This window comes from Tachyglossus aculeatus, chromosome 2 (genome assembly GCF_015852505.1).
Source record: "Tachyglossus aculeatus isolate mTacAcu1 chromosome 2, mTacAcu1.pri, whole genome shotgun sequence".
Lineage (NCBI taxonomy): Eukaryota > Metazoa > Chordata > Mammalia > Monotremata > Tachyglossidae > Tachyglossus > Tachyglossus aculeatus.
Genome location: NC_052067.1, coordinates 96,672,925 through 96,692,876, shown reverse-complemented (window position 1 = coordinate 96,692,876; position 19,952 = coordinate 96,672,925). Strand labels below are relative to the sequence as shown.

At 44.1% G+C, this 19,952-nt stretch overlaps 1 protein-coding gene across 4 annotated transcripts in view; it reads right to left on the bottom strand.

Annotated features, from left to right (window-relative positions):
• Positions 1 to 19,952, bottom strand: part of TBC1D32 (TBC1 domain family member 32) — a 323,193-nt gene that overhangs the window by 54,137 nt on the left and 249,104 nt on the right. For all 4 annotated transcript variants that reach the window (XM_038761204.1, XM_038761221.1, XM_038761231.1 and 1 more), the window contains one exon: positions 15,477 to 15,602. In XM_038761204.1, the coding sequence (XP_038617132.1) occupies positions 15,477 to 15,602 (126 nt within the window). The remainder of the gene's footprint in view (positions 1 to 15,476; positions 15,603 to 19,952) is intronic.

Here is a 19,952-nt window from a genome sequence, read left to right as displayed (position 1 = left end):
ACATTAAGCTCTCAATAAACATGATTGATTGACATAATGACCAATCTTGACCCTAAAGGAAAATAACCAAACTAGAAGTTGCGCCCTCAAGAACCCCGGTGTGAAATGGACACACACCCAAACTGGGTATCTGGTTGACACTGAAATTTAAATTGAATTCCTTTTTAATTAAAAAATGTATTCCTTTTTTGGAAGGGGTAGGAAATACTTCCAGAGGATGACCTTTATGCATATAACAATGTTTTTGACATTTCTAGATGTGGGACAGCATGTCGACTGGGCAGTTTTCTCCTGGCCCTCTGTGGTTCACCTGCCATGGCTCCCAATCAATCAATCAATCAATCCTATTTATTGAGCACTTTAAGAGCTTTCAACTGCCAATCCTCTAGCCCAAATCCCACAAACCTGGAGCAGAGACTCAGCCCTCAGCCCTGGGCCAGAGAAACGCCTCAGGGAAGGGAAGCTGACTTCGGCTTTGCTCCTAACAGTCTCTCTGAAGGCTTTTAACCCTCAACTTGGTTTTTTTTGTTGTTGTCTGTCTCTCCCTTCTGGACTGTGAGCCCATTGTTGGGTAGGGACCGTCTCTATATGTTGCCGAATTGTACTTTCCAAGCGCTTGGTAGGCCCAGGGAATCAATCAATCAATCAATCGTATTTATTGAGCGCTTACTGTGCGCAGAGCACTGTACTAAGTGCTTGGGAAGTACAAGTCGGCAACATATAGAGACGGTCCCTACCCAACAGTGGGCTCACAGTCGATAAGGGGGAAGTGAAGTGACTTGCCCAGAGTCACCCGGCTGACGGTGGGCGGAGCCGGGATTCGAACCCATGATCTCTGACTCCAAAGCCTGGACTCTTTCCACTGAGCCATGCTGCTTCTCTAGATCCAGGGTGATCAGGTCGGACACAGGCCCTGTCCCACATGGGGCTCGCAGGCTAAGCTATTATTAATTATTAAGTAGGAGGGAGATGCTCTGCACACAGAAAGCGCTCAATAAATACGATTGATGATGATCAGGCCTTTCCCACCTCCATCCCTGAGGAAAACCCGGCAGGCTTCCTCTCCGACTGACTCCCAGGGGGCTGATGGGAGGGAGGAACTTCGGCGCCAACAGGCAGTGTTGGATTAACTTTTTAAAACATGATATTTGTTCATTCATTCGTTCATTCAATCATATTTATTGAGCGCTTACTGTGTGCAGAGCACTGGACTAAGCGCTTGGGAAGTCCAAGTTGGCAACAGATAGAGACGGTCCCTACCCAACAGCGGGCTCACAGTCTAGAAGGGGGAGACAGAGAACAAAACAAAACATATTAAATTAAGCACTTACTATGTGCCGGGCACTGTACTAAGCGCCGGGGTGGATATTTACTTGTACATATTTACTATTCTATTAATTTTATTTTGTTACTATGTTTTATTTTGTCGTCTGTCTCCCCCTTCCAGACTGTGAGCCCGCTGTCGGGTAGGGACCATCTCTATATGTTGCCAACTTGGACTTCCCAAGTGCTTAGTACAGTGCTCTGCACACAGTAGGCGCTCAATAAATATGACTGAATGAATGAATGCTCTGCACACAGTAAGTGCTCAATAAATACGACCGAATGATTGAATGAATGAATCCCTTTAAGGAAGCAGGGATTGCCTTACCTCCTTCCCCTCCCCACAGCACCTGTATATATGTATAAATGTTTGTACAGATTTATTACTCTATTTTATTTGTACATATTTATTCTATTTATTTTACTGTGTTAATATGTTTTGTTTTGTTCTCTGTCTCCCCCTTTTAGACTGTGAGCCCGCTGTCGGGTAGGGACCGTCTCTATATGTTGCCAACTTGGACTTCCCAAGCGCTTAGTACAGTGCTCTGCACACAGTAAGCGCTCAATAAATACGACTGAATGAATGATTGTAACTGTGATGCTCACTGGACTGTATGCTCACTGTGGGCAGGAAATGTGTCTACCAACTCTATGATATTGTACTCTCTCAAGCACTTAGTTCAGTGCTTTGCATGCAGTAAGCACTGAATAAATAGAAGCAGCGTGACCCAGTGGAAAGAGCAAGGGCCTGGGAGTTGGAGGACCTGAGTTCTAATCTCAGCTCTGCCAAATTCTTGCTGTGTGACCTTGGGCAAGTCACTTTACATCTCCATGCCTTAGTTCTCCTGTTGTCCCTCCTACTTAGAGAAGCGGTGTGGCTCAGTGGAAAGAGCCCGGGCTTGGGAGTCAGAGGTCGTGGGTTCTAATCCCGGCTCCGCCACTTGTCAGCTGTGTGACTTTGGGCAAGCTACTTCACTTCTCTGGGCCTCAGTTACCTCATCTGGAAAATGGGGATTAAGACTGTGAGCCCCACATAGGACAACCTGATTACCTTCTACCCACCCCAGCGTTTAGAACAGTGCTTGGCACATGGTAAGCACTTAACAAATTCATTCATTCATTCAACTGTAGTTATGAAGCGCTGGGTGCGGAGCACTGTACTAAGCGCTTGAAAAGTGCAATTCGGCAGCAGATAGAGACAATGCCGACCCAACCATGGGCTTACAATCTAGCAGGGGGAGACAGACCACAAAACAAAACAAGTAGAGAGGCATCAAAATAGATAAATAGAATTATAGATACAGACACATCAGTAATAAAATAAATAGAATAATAAATATGCAAAAGTATGCAAAAAAAGTGCTGTGGGGTGGGGAAGGGGGTGGAGCAGAGGGAGGAAGTGGGGTGATGGGGAGGGGAGGAGGAGCAGAGGAATAGGGGGGCTCAGTCTGGGAAGGCCTCCTGGAGGAGGTGAGCTTTCAGTAGGGTTTTGAAGGGAGGAAGAGAGCTAGCTTGGTGGATGTGAGAAGGGAGGGCATTCCAGGCCCAGGGGATGATGTGGGCCGGGGGTCGACAGCGGGACAGGCGAGAATGAGGTACGGTGAGGAGATTAGTGGCGGAGGAGCGGAGGGTGCGGGCTGGGCTGGAGAAGGAGAGAAGGGAGGTGAGGTAGGAGGGGGCGAGGGGATGGACAGCCTTGAAGCCCAGGGTGAGGAGTTTCTGCCTGATACGGAGGTTGATAGGCAACCACTGGAGATTCTTGAGGAGGGGGGTGACATGCCCAGAACATATCTGTAGAAAGATAATCTGGGCAGCAGAGTGAAGTATAGATTGAAGAGGGAAGAGACAGGAGGTTGGGAGATCAGATAGGATTATTATTATTATTATTATTATTATTATTATTATTATTATTATTATTATTATTATTACTACTACTACTACTTAGACTGTGATCCCCATGTGGGACAAGGACTGTGTCCAACCTAATTCACTTATATCTACCCCACTGTTGGGTAGGGATTGTCTCTATATGTTGCCAACTTGTACTTCTCAAGCGCTTAGTACAGTGCTCTGCACAAAGTAAGCGCTCAATAAATACGATTGATTGATTGATCTACCCCAGCGCTTAGAACAGTGTTTGACACCTAGTAAGCACTTAATAAATACCATTAAAAAATAGGATGGACTGATAGTACATTGAAGTTTTCCATTCCTTGCCCTCTTGAATGCTTCTTTTTTTGGTTACACAGTCCTTTGTCCTCTCCTCTTTCCAGCCATTGCTACCATTATCATATCACATTTCTTGAATGCTTTGAGCCAAGCCCTAAGAAGCAGCATGGCCTAATTCATTCATGCAATCGTATTTCTTGAGCGCTTACTGTGTGCAGAGCACTGGACTAAGCGCTTGGGAATCAATCAATCAATCAATCGTATTTATTGAGCGCTTACTGTGTGCAGAGCACTGTACTAAGCGCTTGGGAAGTACAAGTTGGCAACATATAGAGACAGTCCCTACCCAACAGTGGGCTCACAGTCTAAAAGAAGTACAAGTTGTGGAAAGAGCACAGGCTTGGGAATCGGAAGCATCTAGGTTCTAATCCCGGCTCCGCTACTTGTCTCCTGTGTGACCTTGGGCAAGTCACTTAACTTCTCTGGGCTTCAGTTACCACCTCTGAAAAATGGGGATTAAGACTGAGAGCCCCATGAGGGACACAGACCATGTCCAAGCTGATGATCTTACCTACCTCAGTGCTTAGTAGAGGGCCTGGTACACAGTAAGTGCTTAATAAGTACCAACTGGTACTTCCCAAGCGCTTAGTACAGTGCTCTGCCCACAGTAAGCGCTCAATAAATACGATTGATTGATTGATTGATTACCATAAATTGTTTTTTAAAAGGTCTATATTAAAAACTGAGGTAATAGTAGTAATTCTAATCGAGTTGCCGGCCCCCACAGATTTATCTTAGAAGAGAGAAGAAGGTCAAGGGGTAGGGCGATCAAGCATCAATCAAGGAAATAAACCACATATTAACAATATGGGCCCTGTTCTGACATTTAAATATGGATAGTAAATTAAAGTTAACTGTATCACTTAAAAATTCTGTGTGCAGTGCCTTTAGCTCTTTGGGGTAAAGGCCCTAAATAATGTGGAAAACATTATCGTAACTTGCTATTAACTCACTGCCATGTAATTACTTTTTCAGGCCAAAAATATCAGCAGATTCAAGAGAGAGTTGAATAATGGTGAACGAGCGGTCCATGCTAAGTCATTAGAGGGGCAATTAGGGATGGAGAGGAGTGAAAGGGGATGGATTCAAGAGAGAGTTGAATAATAATGAACGAACAGTCCATGCTAAGTCATTAGAGGGGCAATTAGGGACAGAGAGGAGTGAAAGGGGATGGATGTCCAATAAGACCATCATCACACACTTCCTCCAAAGATCTTGGATCACCTGTTGGACTGGAATCCCGGATTGGACAGTGCATTGGTCTCACCAGTTATGACATTTCTTCTATTCAGAAATCAATCAATGGTATTTATTGGGCTCTTACTAGGTGCAGAGCACTGTACTACGCGCTTGGGAGAGTTCACGTGCTTTGTACATATGAGGTCCCAGGTCTGATCCCCAGCATCTCCAGCTTAGGTTTCAGGCGAGGCAGCATGGTGTAGAGCACAGTCCCGGGAGTCAGAAGGTCATGGTTTCTAATAATAATCATCATAATAATAATGATAATAATGGCATTTATTAAGGACTTACTATGTGCAAAGCACTGTTCTAAGCGCTGGGGAGGTTACAAGGTGATCATCGTGGCTCAATGGAAAGAGCCCGGGCTTGGGAGTCAGAGGTCGGGGGTTCAAATCCCGGCTCCGCCACTTGTCAGCTGGGTGACTTTGGGCAAGTCACCTGACTTCTCTGTGCCTTAGTTCCCTCATCTGTAAAATGGGGATTAAGACTGTGAGCCCCACGTGGGAAATCGTGATTACCTTGTATCCTCCCCAGCGCTTAGAACAGTGCTCTGCACATAGTAAGCGCTTTAACAAATACCAACATTATTATTATTATTATTATTATCAGGTTGTCCCACGGGGGGCCCACAGTCTTAATCCCCATTTTACAGATAAGGTACCTGAGGCACAGAGATGTTAAGTGAGTTGCCCGAAGTCACACAGCTGACAATTGGCAGAGCTGGAATTTGAACCCGTGACCTCTGACTCCAAAGCCCGGGCTCTTTCCACTGAGCCACGCCCAGCTCCCCCACAACTGCCGTGACCTTGGGCAAGTCACTGTACTTTACACAGTAAGTGCTCAATAAATACAATTGATTGATTGAATTCCGTTAACTAGGTTCTCAGCTTGACCCCAGTAGCCTTGAATCTCAGTGGCTTTAAAGATTACCTTGCAAACCTCGACTTCACTATTTTCTGTTGGGAGCCTTTGGATTTACGGTACGGACTCAATCCCCACTTTGAACTTGTCATGTTTAAAAAAAAATCTTATTTAGCCAGGGTCACAGGGGCTTTTACAGAACTACCAACTCCATTTTGGCTGGAGTTTCTGATCCCACATCTTCCTTGGATAGCCTGGAATGCTGTAGGGCTGGTTTTGGTCTCAGTCTCAAGAATATGATGGAGATTGAGGGGGAAAGAGGGGTCTGATGGTGTACACTCATTGTGGGCAGGGAACAGGTCTCCCAACTCTGCTGTATTTTACTCTCCCAAGCGCTTAGCACACAATAAGTGCTCAGTGAACCCAATTTCAGTGTCCTGGGGTAACTAATAATAAAACACATGTACTAATTTTCTCTTCTACCATAGACTCAGAGCTCAAGGAGGACGTGTGAGCCCACTGTTGGGTAGGGACTGTCTCTATGTGTTGCCAATTTGTACTTCCCAAGCGCTTAGTACAGTGCTCTGCACATAGTAAGCGCTCAATAAATACAATTGATGATGATGATGATGATGATGATGATGTGGTGGTTCGTTCGGTACCCGATTTTAGGGTTTGCATAGCTCTCAGGGGGTGGAATGGCAGGCCCAACCCACTATTCCAGGGATTAAAGAGGTCTTTGCTATTAACTGAAATGGCTGATGAGAAATCCAGGTTCTCCAAAGTTAGAAATGGGCTTAGATTAACTCTGCTTAAACTTACATTTGGACAAAAAATGCAAATCAGTGCTCTTCCAAGGACTCGATGCAGTTCTTTGCACACAGTAAGCACTCAATAAATACGGCTGATTATTGATAACACATCATCAACCTGTATATATGTATATATGTTTGTACATATTTATTACTCTATTTATTTATTTTACTTGTACATATCTATTCTATTTTATTTTGTTAGTATGTTTGGTTTTGTTCTCTGTCTCTCCCTTTTAGACTGTGAGCCCAATGTTGGGTAGGGACTGTCTCTATATGTTGCCAATTTGTACTTCCCAAGCGCTTAGTACAGTGCTCTGCACACAGTAAGCGCTCAATAAATACAATTGAATGAATGAATGATATTCTCCCCCTTCTAGACTGTGAGCCTGTTGTTGGGTAGGGACTGTCTCTATATGTCACCAACTTGTACTTCCCAAGCGCTTAGTCCAGTGCTCTGCACACAGTAAGTGCTCAATAAATACGACTGGTTGATTGATTGATTGATCAACAAAATTGAGTGCTTGTGTGCAGAATCCTCCGAATGCAGTGCTGTAGTAGGCCTCTGAGAACCCTCTGTCACCTGTTTGCTGTGTTTCCTTGGGCAAGTCACCTCACTGGGCCTCAGTTACCTCATCTGTAAAATGGGAACTGAAACAGGGAGCCCTATGTGGGACAGGGACTGTGTCCAACCTGATTTGTTTGTATCCCCCTCAGTGCTTGTACAGTGCCTGGCACACAATAAGCGCTTAACAAATACCACAATTATTAAGTAGACAGCATGACATCTGCCCTAGAGGAACTCATAGTCTAATGGACCGCGGGCCTGGGAGTCGGAAGGTCATGGGTTCTAATCCCAGCTCTGCCACTTGTCTGCTGTGTGGCCTTGGGCAAGTCACTTCACTTCTCTGTGCCTCAGTTCCTCATCTGTAAAATGGGGATTGAGACTGTGAGCCCCAAATAATAATAATAATAATAATAATCACGGTATTTATTAATCAATCAATCAATTGTATTTATTGAGCACTTACTGTGTGCAGAGCACTGTATTAAGCGCTTGGGAAGTACAAGTTGGCAACAAATATAGTCCCTTCCCAACAGTGGGCTCACAGTCTAGAAGGGGGAGACAGAGAACAAAACCAAACATATTAACAAAATAAAATAAATAGAATAGATATGTACAATCAATTGTATTTATTGAGTGCTTACTGTGTGCAGAGCACTGGGCTAAGCACTTGGGAAGTACAAGTTGGCAACACATAGAGACAGTCCCTACCCAACAGCGGGCTCACAGTCTAGAAGGGGGATACGGAGAACAAAACCAAACATGCTAACAAAATAAAATAAATAGAATAGATATATACAAGATAAATAGAGTAATAAATATGTACAAACATATATACATATATACAGGTTAACCGCTTACTATGTGCAAAGCACTGTTCTAAGCACTGCGGGGATACAAGGTGATCAGGTTGTTCCACATGGGACTCATACTCTTAATCCCCATTTTACAGATGAGGGAACTGAGGCCCAGAGAAGTTAAGTGACTTGCCCAAAGTCACACAGCTGACAGTTGGTGGAGCTAGGATTTAAACCCATGACACAGAGACTGTGTCCAACCCATTTGCATGTAATAATAATAATAATAATGGCACTTGTTAAGCGCTTACTATGTGCCAGGCACTGTTCTAAGCGCTGGGGGCGATACAAGGTGATCAGGTTATCCCACATGGGGATCACAGTCTTAATCCCCATTTTACAGATGAGGGAACTGAGGCACAGAGAAGTGAAGTGACTTGCCCAAAGCCACACAGCTGACAAGTGGCGGAGCTGAGATTAGAACCTATGACCTCTGACTCCCAAGCCTGTGCTCTTTCCACTGAGCCACGCTGCTTCACCCCAGTGCTTAGTACGGTGCATGGCATGTAGTAAGTGCTTTAAATGAATACCAAAATAATAATAATAATAATAATAATAATAATAATAATTATTATTATTATTATTATTATTATAACTACACCCAAGGGGTGTACGGCTAAACTAGAACAATGAGCCAGACGGATGGGACAATTGGTCAACTTATAGTTGGTTGAGGCTCACCTTTGAATGTGGGGGCTCTCGCTATAAGGGGAATCTTCTCCCATGCACTCCAGGTGCCATCCTAAATGCAACGTTCCCATTGCTTCATTTAAAAAGATATTATTATGCAGATGCTTTCTCTCCAAAAATTTGCTTTATGGTATTTCTCACCGGGAAGTCACCATTTTTCAGCTTCACAGAGAAGTCTGGGATGGGAAGGTAATGAAATCCAACTTCGCCTAAGTTACACATTCTACTAAGGTCTATGATGAATAGAGAAAAAGCACTGGCATTTCATTTAATTCTGAATTGTCAGGTATCCGCTGGAGGTTACGGAGTACACTAATATTTCCGGGAAAACATCCATCATAAAATGTGTAAAATGCAATGAAAGATGGTCTGCCAAGATGGAAAATCCCCATTTATTGGCGACAGCGTCCAAAGGCAGAAGCTGTTGGCAATATTTCATTTACCCTTGGAAATCCACAAAGCCACAGTGACTGATTTCAGGACTCACTCTTTGACAGTAGCGAGAGGGTATTTGGGAGGAACCATGTGGAAGTCTCCTACAGCCTCCATGCCTAACTTTTTTCCCTATTAATCCACCATCCTTCCATTATCAATCAATCATATTTATTTTGGAGGAACCATGTGGAAGTCTCCTAGAGCCTCCATGCCTAACTTTTTTCCCTATTAATCCACCATCCTTCCATTATCAATCAATCATATTTATTTTGGAGGAACCATGTGGAAGTCTCCTAGAGCCTCCATGCCTAACTTTTTTCCCTATTAATCCAACATCCTTCCATTATCAATCAATCATATTTATTTTGGAGGGACCATGTGGAAGTCTCCTAGAGCCTCCATGCCTAACTTTTTCCCCTATTAATCCACCATCCTTCCATTATCAATCAATCATATTTATTTTGGAGGAACCATGTGGAAGTCTCCTAGAGCCTCCATGCCTAACTTTTTTCCCTATTAATCCACGATCCTTCCATTATCAATCAATCATATTTATTTTGGAGGAACCATGTGGAAGTCTCCTAGAGCCTCCATGCCTAACTTTTTTCCCTATTAATCCAACATCCTTCCATTATCAGTCAATCATATTTATTTTGGAGGAACCATGTGGAAGCCTCCTAGAGCCTCCATGCCTAACTTTTTTCCCTATTAATCCAACATCCTTCCATTATCAATCAATCATATTTATTGAGGACTTTCTGGGTACAGACCACTGTACCAAGTGCATGGGAGAGTACACAGTGACAGAGTTCTACAGTGCTTAGAACATTGCTTGGCACATAGTAAGTGCTTAACAAATACCATCATTATGATCCAACAATCAATAGAAAAAGAAATAAGACTATCAGACCAGGAGTCCTGCCTCTCCCAGTGATATTAGGACACTCAGAAGAACCATGCATTCCCTGATTTTTCCCTTTAAGGACTAATAATAACAACAACAACAATAATAATAATAATAATAATAATAATAATAATAATAATATTTGTTAAGCACTTACTATGTGCCAAGCACTGCTCTAAGCACTGGGGCAGATACAAGTTAGTCAGGATGGATACAGTCCCGGTCCCACATTGGGCTCACACTCTAAATCCCCATTTTACAGATGAGGTAATAATAGTAATTATCATTATTCATCGTGTACAGTATTTGTTAAGCACTTACCATGTGCCTAGCGCTGTTCTAAGCACTGGGGTGGATAAAAGGTAATCAGGCTGTGTCCCACTTGGGGCTTACAGTCTTAATCCACATTTTACAGATGAGGTAACTGAGGCCTAGAGAGGTGAAGTGACACTGACACCTGTCTACTTGTTTTGTTGTCTGTCACCCCCTTCTAGACTGTGAACCCATAGTTGGGTAGGGACCGTCTCTATATGTTGCCGATTTGTACTTCCCAAGTGCTTAGTACAGTGCTCTGCACACAGTAAGCGCTCAATGAATACGATTGAATGAAAGTGACTTGCCCAAGATCACACAGCAGACGTATGGTGAAGTCAGAATTAGAACCCAAGACCTTCTTACTCCTAGGCCCGTGCTCTATCCACATCATGGATGTCTCACTCAGGAATGCTGCTAATTCCTCTTGAACCTCTCAATATTTCCTGCCTCCACAACTTTTTCCTGCTCTGAACAACTTCTAGGCAAGGGTGATCACTACCACCATCATATGCTCTCTTCCTCCCTTCAAGGCCCTACTGAGAGCTCACCTCCTCCAGGAGGCCTTCCCACACTGAGCCCCTTCCTTCCTCTCCCCCTTGCACCCCTCTCCATCCCCCCCATCTTACCTCCTTCCTTCCCCACAGCACCTGTATATATGTATACAGGTTTGTACATATTTATTACTCTATTTATTTATTTTACTTGTATATTTTTATTCTACTTATTTTATTTTGTTAATATGTTTTGTTTTGTTCTCTGTCTCCCCCTTCTAGACTGTGAGCCCGCTGTTGGGTAGGGGCGGTCTCTGTATGTTGCCACCTTGTACTTCCCAAGCGCTTAGTACAGTGCTCTGCACACAGTAAGCGCTCAATAAATACGATTGAATGAATGAATGCATATGCACAAAGGAGAGCTTCAGGTTGGAAACAGTGAAGTGAAATGGCTGTTCATTTATTTCATAGTATTCCTTAAGCACTTACTCTTTGCCAGGCAATGTACTAAGCGCTGGGGTAGATACAAGCAAGTCATGTTGGTCACAATCCCTGTCCCACATGGGGCTCACAATCTTCATGCCCGTTTTACAGGTGAGGTAACTGAGGCACAGAGAAGTGAAGTGTCTTGCCCAAGGTCAAACAGCAGATAAGTGGCAGAGCCGGAATTAGAACCTAGGCCCTCCGACTACTGTGCCTGTGCTCTTTAATAATAATAATGATGGCATTTGTTAAGCGCTTACTATGTGCAAAGCACTGTTCTAAGCGCTGGGGGGGATACAGGTGATCAGGTTGTCCCACGTGAGGCTCACAGTCTTCATCCCCATTTTACAGATGAGGGAACTGAGGCTCAGAGAAGTGAAGTGACTTGCCCAAGGTCACACAGCAGACACGTGGCAGAGCCGGGATTAGAACCCATGACCTCTGACTCCGAAGCCCGGGGTCTTTCCACTGAGCCCCACTGCTCTTTCCATAGAACCTTTCATTTATCTAATGAGCCAGTTCATTTGAATCCGCAGTCCTTTGAAGTTCATCTGCTTTGGAAAGTAACTCTTGAGCTCAAAGCAGATAAAGTTAGTTAATAATAGACACGATGGAGAGCCCATCATTAATATTCCCTTTCTCTCTTACTTAATCTGCGTGGCACAGTGGACAGAAGACGGGCCTGGAAGCCAGAAGGACACGGGTTCTAATCCCGGCTCTGCCATTTATCTGCTGTGTGACCTTGGGCAAGTCACTTCACTTCTCTGTGCCTCAGTTACCTCATCTGCAAAATAGGGATTAAGACTGTGACAGGGACGGGGCTGCACATACCCCAGAATTTAGAACAGTGCTTGACACATAGTAAGCACTTAACAAACGCCATCATTATTATTATTACTCGTCACAACATCCAAAGCTGCTGATAACCTGTATATATGTATATATGTACATGTATATATGTACATATGTACATATTTATTACTCTATTTATTTATTTATCTTACTTGTACATATCTATTCTATTTATTTTGTTAGTATGTTTGGTTTTGTTCTCTGTCTCCCCCTTCTACACTGTGAGCCCACTGTTGGGTAGGGACCGTCTCTATGTGTTGCCGACTTGTACTTCCCAAGCACTTAGTACAGTGCTCTGCACACAGTAAGCGCTCAATAAATACGATTGATTGGTTGATAACCGGAATGAGGTGCAAAGGAGCTGAACAGTTCTGTTTTATTGAGCGAAGCCAAACTGGGAACTTTGTTTGATGTCTCAAGGATGGAGCAATGGTTTAGTGTGAAAACCCTTTTGTTCAATTCCTAATAGGGTTAATCCATACTATGGCAATACATAGTTATTAATGAAGATTTTCTAAGGAATAAAAATACTAGACGGCAGTACTCACAAGATACCCTAGGATTCTTTTCAGAGCATTCTGGATTTAGTCACTTATTTTGCCCCAAGTAATGTCACTTATCCTCTGTAAGTCTTATTCCTTTGTCTTGATGTTAACAAAATCCCAATTCCCTGTATAGTGTTCCTCCCCTCCCTTAATTACTTTGTGGAAGACACAGTAAATCCTACAGATTAGTTTTAGAACCTTGAAGGGAGACTAAAACAAGGCCTAGAAATTGAAATGTAGGGCAGAATATAAGCTACTGGTTCTAAGAGACCATTCTGGTTTTACATGTAAACCGGAGCTTCTTAGCACGTTCTTTTCCTTTATACCAGAAATGACTTGGGCGGGGAGGGTGGATGATCTTAGAGAATGATTCCTCTTGTAAAAACACTGCCTTCAAATAAATCGGCGTGCCCATCTAAAACATACATTAGATATTCTGCCTGGTCCACATCAGTAAACAAAATTTACTCTGTGTTGAGGTTAGCGGGAGAAACAAAGCCGCGCACACTGCGATGTCGAAGTACCTTTGACTCCGTAAAATCCATACGAATTAAGCTATTATTCAAGTTTTTTGATACAACACCGGGCAAAATTGATTTTTAAAAATGTTGGGCTAGACTGGATTGCAGGCATTTATTTGAACATCCTTTAGAGAGGGCTTTGGAAACGACTACTCATTTTAATACCTCCGTGGGGATTTTTCTCCTCCCAAATCACCCTCTCCATCAAAACCTGAGGAAGATCAGCAGCGGCATTCGAGGCAACCATGCCGGATCTCTCCCCCGCCTTCTGTTTTATAAAATCCCATTCACTCCTGAGGTAGAGAGCCTCCCCGACTCCCGCCCGATGTTAGAATGGGAAGGCCTTTCAGGGGAGCAGGCCAATTTTCCTAGGAGCATCCATAAAGATGGAGTAGGGACAGCAGTAATGATCGGGGCGTTCAAAATAATAATAATAATAACAATAATGGCATTTATTAAGCACTTACTATGTGCAAAGCACTGTTCTAAGCGCTGGGGAGGTTACCAAGTGATCAGGTTGTCCTATGTGGGGCTCACAGTCTTCATCCCCATTTTACAGATGAGGGAACTGAGAAGTGAAGTGACTGGCCCAAAGTCACCCAGTCGACAATTGGCGGAGCTGGGATTTGAACCCATGACCTCTGCCTCCAAAGCCCGGGCTCTTTCCACTGAGCCACGCTGCTTGCATCCACCCCAGCGCTTAGTACAGTGACTGGCACGTAGTAAGCGCTTGACAAATGCCACTGTTGTTATTTCTTCTTCACGGAGCCCCTAGGTTGCCTCCTCTAAGCCCAAAAGGGAGCTCGGTTTGTTGGTCTGACTGGAAAGTGAATCTGAGCATTCTGGCCAAGGCACCCCTGGGGAAATCAATCGATCGTATTTATTGAGCGCTTACTGTGTGCAGAGCACTGTACTAAGCGCTTGGGAAGTACAAGTTGGCAACACAGCTTGCCAAGAGGGTCAGAGTCGCGTCCCCTGATCACTTCCAAATCGGTTCGATTTCATTCAGAGAAGCAGCGTGGCTCAGTGGAAAGAGCCCGGGCTTTGGAGTCAGAGGTCATGGGTTCGAATCCCGGCTCCACCACTTATCAGCTGTGTGACTTCGGGCAAGTCACTTAACTTCTCTGTGCCTCAGTTACCTCATCTGTAAAATGGGGATGAAGACTGTGAGCCCCCCGTGGGACAACCTGATCACCCTGTTAACTGCCCCAGCACTTAGAACAGGGCTTTGCACATAGTAAGCGCTTAATAAATGCTATCATTATTATTATTATTCATTCATTCATTCAACCGTATTTATTGAGCACTTACTGTGTGCAGAGCACTGTACTAAGCACTTGACCCCAGGCCTGTTCCGTCCATTAGACCATGCTGCTTCTCTAGACAACGCTTGAAACCACGGGTCAGAAACCCTTGATTCAACGGGAAATAATGAGTTAAGGAATAGACCATGTCCTTATTTAAATGCAAATTCCTATGTAATTCCTCTACATAACATGTTTTTTTGTGTGATAATATTCAGACAGTGTTACCTTCCTGCCTTAAATAAAAAAAAATCAGAACAAAACAACAACAAAAACACAATGCAAGACGATTGATGGATTGAAGTACAAGTCGGCAACATACAGAGGCGGTCCCTACCCAACCCGTTGTTGGGTAGGGACCGCCTCTGTATGTTGCCGACTTGTACTTTCCAAGCGCTTAGTACAGTGCTGTGCACACAGTTAGCGCTCAATAAATACGATTGAATGAATGAATGAATGAACTGCGGGCTCACAGTCTAGAAGGGGGAGGCAGACAACAAAACAAAACATGGAGACGGGTGTCAAAGTCGTCAGAAGAAATAGAATTATAGGTAGATGCACATCATTAACAAAATAAATAGAATAGTATCATCATCATCATCATCAATCGTATTTATTGAGCGCTTACTATGTGCAGAGCACTGTACTAAGCGCTTGGGAAGTACAAATTGGCAACATAGAGAGACAGTCCCTACCCAACAGTGGGCTCACAGTCTAAAAGGGGGAGACAGAGAACAAAACCAAACATACTAACAAAATAAAATAAATAGGATAGATATGTACAAGTAAAATAAATAGAGTAATAAATATGTACAAACATATATACATATATACAGGTGCTGTGGGGAAGGGAGGGAGGTAAGATGGGGGGATGGAGAGGGGGAGTAGTAGAATAGGATAGAATAGAATAGAATTTCGATGCAGAATCCAGGTTTCTCGCCTGCTGTCAGGAGGCTTTGGGATGGGCCTGAAATTCCAGGGTGACGGGAGTTCCCTCCCTCCCTCCCTCCTTCGGGCCTTCCGGACGGGAAAGAGGCCAAAGACACTCACCGGCTCCGCTCAAGGCTCCGGGTTTCATTCTCATGGTTTTGCCGAACTGCTTCCTGCAGCTGTCGATCCAGGCGCTGGGTTTGTCGCAGCTCTTGAAGGAGGACGTTAGCCTGCCAATATCGCTCTCTAAACGAGAAGGATATCGTGCCGGATTAGTCCCGGGTGGAAAGGTTGACAAACTGCAACGGCTCCTTTGGCGTGTCGTTAAAAAGACAGAAGCAGCGTGGCTCAGTGGGAAAGAGCCCGGGCTTTGGAGTCAGAGGTCATGGGTTCAAATCCCGGCTCCGCCACTTGTCAGCTGTGTGACTTTGGGCAAGTCACTTTACTTCTCAGTTCCCTCATCTGTAAAATGGGGATGAAGACTGTGAGCCCCACGTGGGACAACCGCATCACCTTGCATCCTCCCAGCGCTTACAACAGTGCTTTGCACATAGTAAGCGCTTAATAAATGCCATCATTATTATTATTATTATTATTAAAAAGGCATAAATCACAAGGAAGTAAACCCCGTTCTGTTAAAACCCCAGAGTTGGGATTCTGGAGAACCTGGGTTTTTTTGTTATTGTGTTTTTTCCAATATTTGTCATCATCATCACCATCAATCGTATTTATTGAGCGCTTACTGTGTGCAGAGCACTGTACTAAGTGCTTGGGAAGTACAAGTTGGCAACAGATATTTGTCAAGCACTATACTAAGCGCTAGGGTAGGTACAAAGTTATCAGGGTGGACACAGTCCCTGTCCCACATGGGGCTCAAAGCCTAAGTAGGACAGAGGGCAGGGATTGAATTTCCACCTCCCAAATGAGAACGCTGAGGCCCAAAGAAGTGACTTGCCAAGGTCACTCAGCAAATAACTGGCAGAGCTTGGATTAGAACCCAGATCCTCTGACCCCCAGGCCTGTTCCTTCCATTAGACCACGCTGCTTCTCTAGACAACGCTTGAAACCGTGGGTCAGAACCCCTTGATTCAATGGGAAATAATGGGTTAAGGAATAGACCATGTCCTTATTTAAATGCAAATTCCTACATTATGCCTCTACATTACGTTTTTTTGTGATAATATTCAGACAGTGTTACCTTCCTGCATTAAATACAAAAAAAAATCAGAACAAAACAACAACAAAAACACAACACAATGTAAAGAATGGTGCAGTTCAGTTTGGCTGGTGCATCAGTGTGGCCTAATGGCTAGAGCACGGGCCTGGGAGTTGGAAGGATCTGGGTTCTAATCCCATCTCCGCCACTTGTTTGCTGCGTTACCTTGGGCAAGTCACTTCACTTCTCTGTGCCTCAGTTCCCTCATCTGTAAAATGGGGATTAAGACTGTACGCCCCACGTGGGACAGGGACTGTATCCAACCCAATTAGCCTGTATCAACCCCAGTGTTTTGAACTGTGCTTGGCACATAGGAAGCGCTTAACAAATACCACAATTATTATCACCATCATTACTGCTCTCGAAGAGATGCTAAAAGATGAAGAGAGAAAGATTAGCCAGCGCTGGAAAGGTAAGTGCCCAGAGTGGGAGGATCAATCAATCAATCAATCGTATTTATTGAGCGCTTACTGTGTGCAGAGCACTGTACTAAGCGCTTGGGAAGTACAAGTTGGCAACATATAGAGACAGTTCCTACCCAACAGTGGGCTCACGGTCTAAAAGGGGGAGACAGAGAACAAAACCTAACAAAATAAAATAAAGAGAATAGATATGTACAAGTAAAATAAATAAATAGAGTAATGAATATGTGCAATTTTTGTACAGGATGAGAGGCAGGAGAGTGTCTGGTGTATCTGATAATAACTGTGGTATTCGTATTTCATATTTACATACATACTATGTAAACATACTACTACATATTTACATACATATTTATTACTCTATTTATTTGTTTATTTATTTATTTATTTATTTTACTTGTACATTTCTATCCTATTTATTTTATTTTGTTGGTATGTTTGGTTCTGTTCTCTGTCTCCCCCTTTTAGACTGTGAGCCCACTGTTGGGTAGGGACTGTCTCTATGTGTTGCCAATTTGTACTTCCCAAGCGCTTAGTACAGTGCTCTGCACATAGTAAGCGCTCAATAAATACGATTGATTGATTGATTGATTTCATTCAGTCATTCAATAGCATTTACTGAGCACTTACTGTGTGCAGAGCACTGTGCTGAACACTTGGGAAAGTACAATACAACACTAAACAGTGAAATTCCCTGCCCACAATGAGCTCACAGTCTGGCTAACTGGGGGTGGGCAAGAGTGCAAGGAGGAAGACGTAATGACAGACAAGCAGAGAGACAGTTGAGGATGCACCCCCAGGTACCCCATGGTTTCTGCCCCATCCCTTTCTCCCCCCACCAAATCCCTCATCTCTAGATGCAGAGCAGCAGCATCATCATCAATCGTATTTATTGAGCGCTTACTATGTGCACAGCACTGTACTAAGCGCTTGGGAAGTACAAATTGGCAACATATAGAGACAGTCCCTACCCAACAGCGGGCTCGCAGTCTAAAAGGGGGAGACGGAGAACAAAACCAAACATACTAACAAAATAAAAGCACCAATCATCTCCCGCAAAGACAGGCTTCACAGCATCACAACCCCTCAACCTCCTCCGTTCCAGAGATATTTTGTCGTCCCAACCAATCGGACACTTCTCTTCCTGGATCCCAGACTCAGCTCCTCGTGCGGCCTGTGGTTTTCCCTGCCCCTCCAGGGCACGACTATGGTAGCCAAATCAGAGGCTGGACCACAAACACTGTTAACTCTGCACATCAGCATCCCATATGAAAGTGCTTCCTAGTGAGAAGCAGCGTGGCTCCGTGGAAAAGAGCCCGGGCTTTGGAGTCAGGGGTCACGGGTTCAAATCCTGACTCCGCCAATTGCCAGCTGTGTGACTTTGGGCAAGTCACTTAACTGCTCTGGGCCTCAGTTCCCTCATCTGGAAAATGGGGATGAAGACTGCGAGCCCCCTGTGGGACAACCTGATCACCTGGTAACCTCCCCAGCGCTTAGAACAGTGCTTTGCACATAGTAAGCGCTTCATAAATGCCATGATTATTATAATTATTATTATTATTATTCCTATGTGTCAAGCACTGTACTAAGCACTGGGACAGAAGCAGCGTGGCTTAGTGGAAAGGGCATGGGTTTGGGAGTCTCAGGTCATGGGTTCTAATCCCGGCCCTGACACTTATCAGCTGTGTGAATTTGGGCAAGTCAATCAATCAATCAATCAATCGTATTTATTGAGCGCTTACTGTGTGCAGGGTACTGCACTAAGCGCTTGGGAAGTACAAGTTGGCAATCAATCAATCAATTGTATTTATTGAGCGCTTACTGTGTGCAGAGCACTGCACTAAGCGCTTGGGAATTACAAGTTGGCAACATATAGAGACGGTCCCTACCCAACAGTGGGTTCACAGTCTAGAAGGGGGAGACAGAGAACAAAACCAAACATATTAACAAAATAAAATAAATAGAATAGATATGTACAAGTGAAATAAATAGAGTAATAAATCCATACAAACATATATACATATATACAGGTGCTGTGGGGAAGGGAAAGAGGTAAGGCGGAGGGGATGGAGGAGGGGAGGAGGGGGAGAGGAAGGAGGGGGCTTAACTTAAGTCACTTAACTTCTCTGTGCCTCACTTACTTTATCTGTAAAATGGGGATTAAGGCTGTGAGCCCCACGTGGGACAACCTGATTACCTTGTAATCAGGGCGTACCACAGGCTACACGGGTTTTGGTTTTTGCGGACGAGGAGTTGAGTCTGGGATCCAGGAAGAGAAGTGTCCGATTGGTTGGGACAACAAAATATCTCTGATAACCCTATCGCTTAAAACAGTGCTTGGCACATAGTAGGTGCTTAACGAATACCATTATCATTATTATTATTATTATTATTATTATTAGTAGTAGTAGTAGTAGTAGTAGTAGTAGTAGTAGTATACCAGGTCCATATGGTACTCACAGTCTAAGTAAAAGGGAGAATAGGTATTGAATTCCTAGTTCGCAGATGAGGATACTGAGGCACAGAGAAGTTACACGATGTGCCCAAGAACACAGAGGAGACAAGAAGGATTAGAACCCAGGTCCTCGGTAGCCCAGCTCTTTCCTTTAAGCCATGCTTTCTTAATTGTGCGGGCTGGGCTGCAGAAGGAGAGAAGCGAGGTGAGGTAGGAGGGGGCGAGGGGATGGACTGCTTTAAAGCCAATGGTGAGGAGTTTTTGTCTGATGCCGAGGTGGATGGGCAACCTCTTCACAGTCTAAGAGGGAGAACAGGCATTTAATTCCCATTTAACAAATGAGAAATTGAAAGCAGAGGGGAGACAGTCAGACTGCAGAGGGGAAACAGGCAGACTGCAGTGGTTGAAACAAAAATTGAAAACAGGAAACAGGAAAAATTGGGGGACCAAGGAATTTAAATCGTGAGAAGAGATGAGGTCTAAAACTCAGATATAGGGGTTAC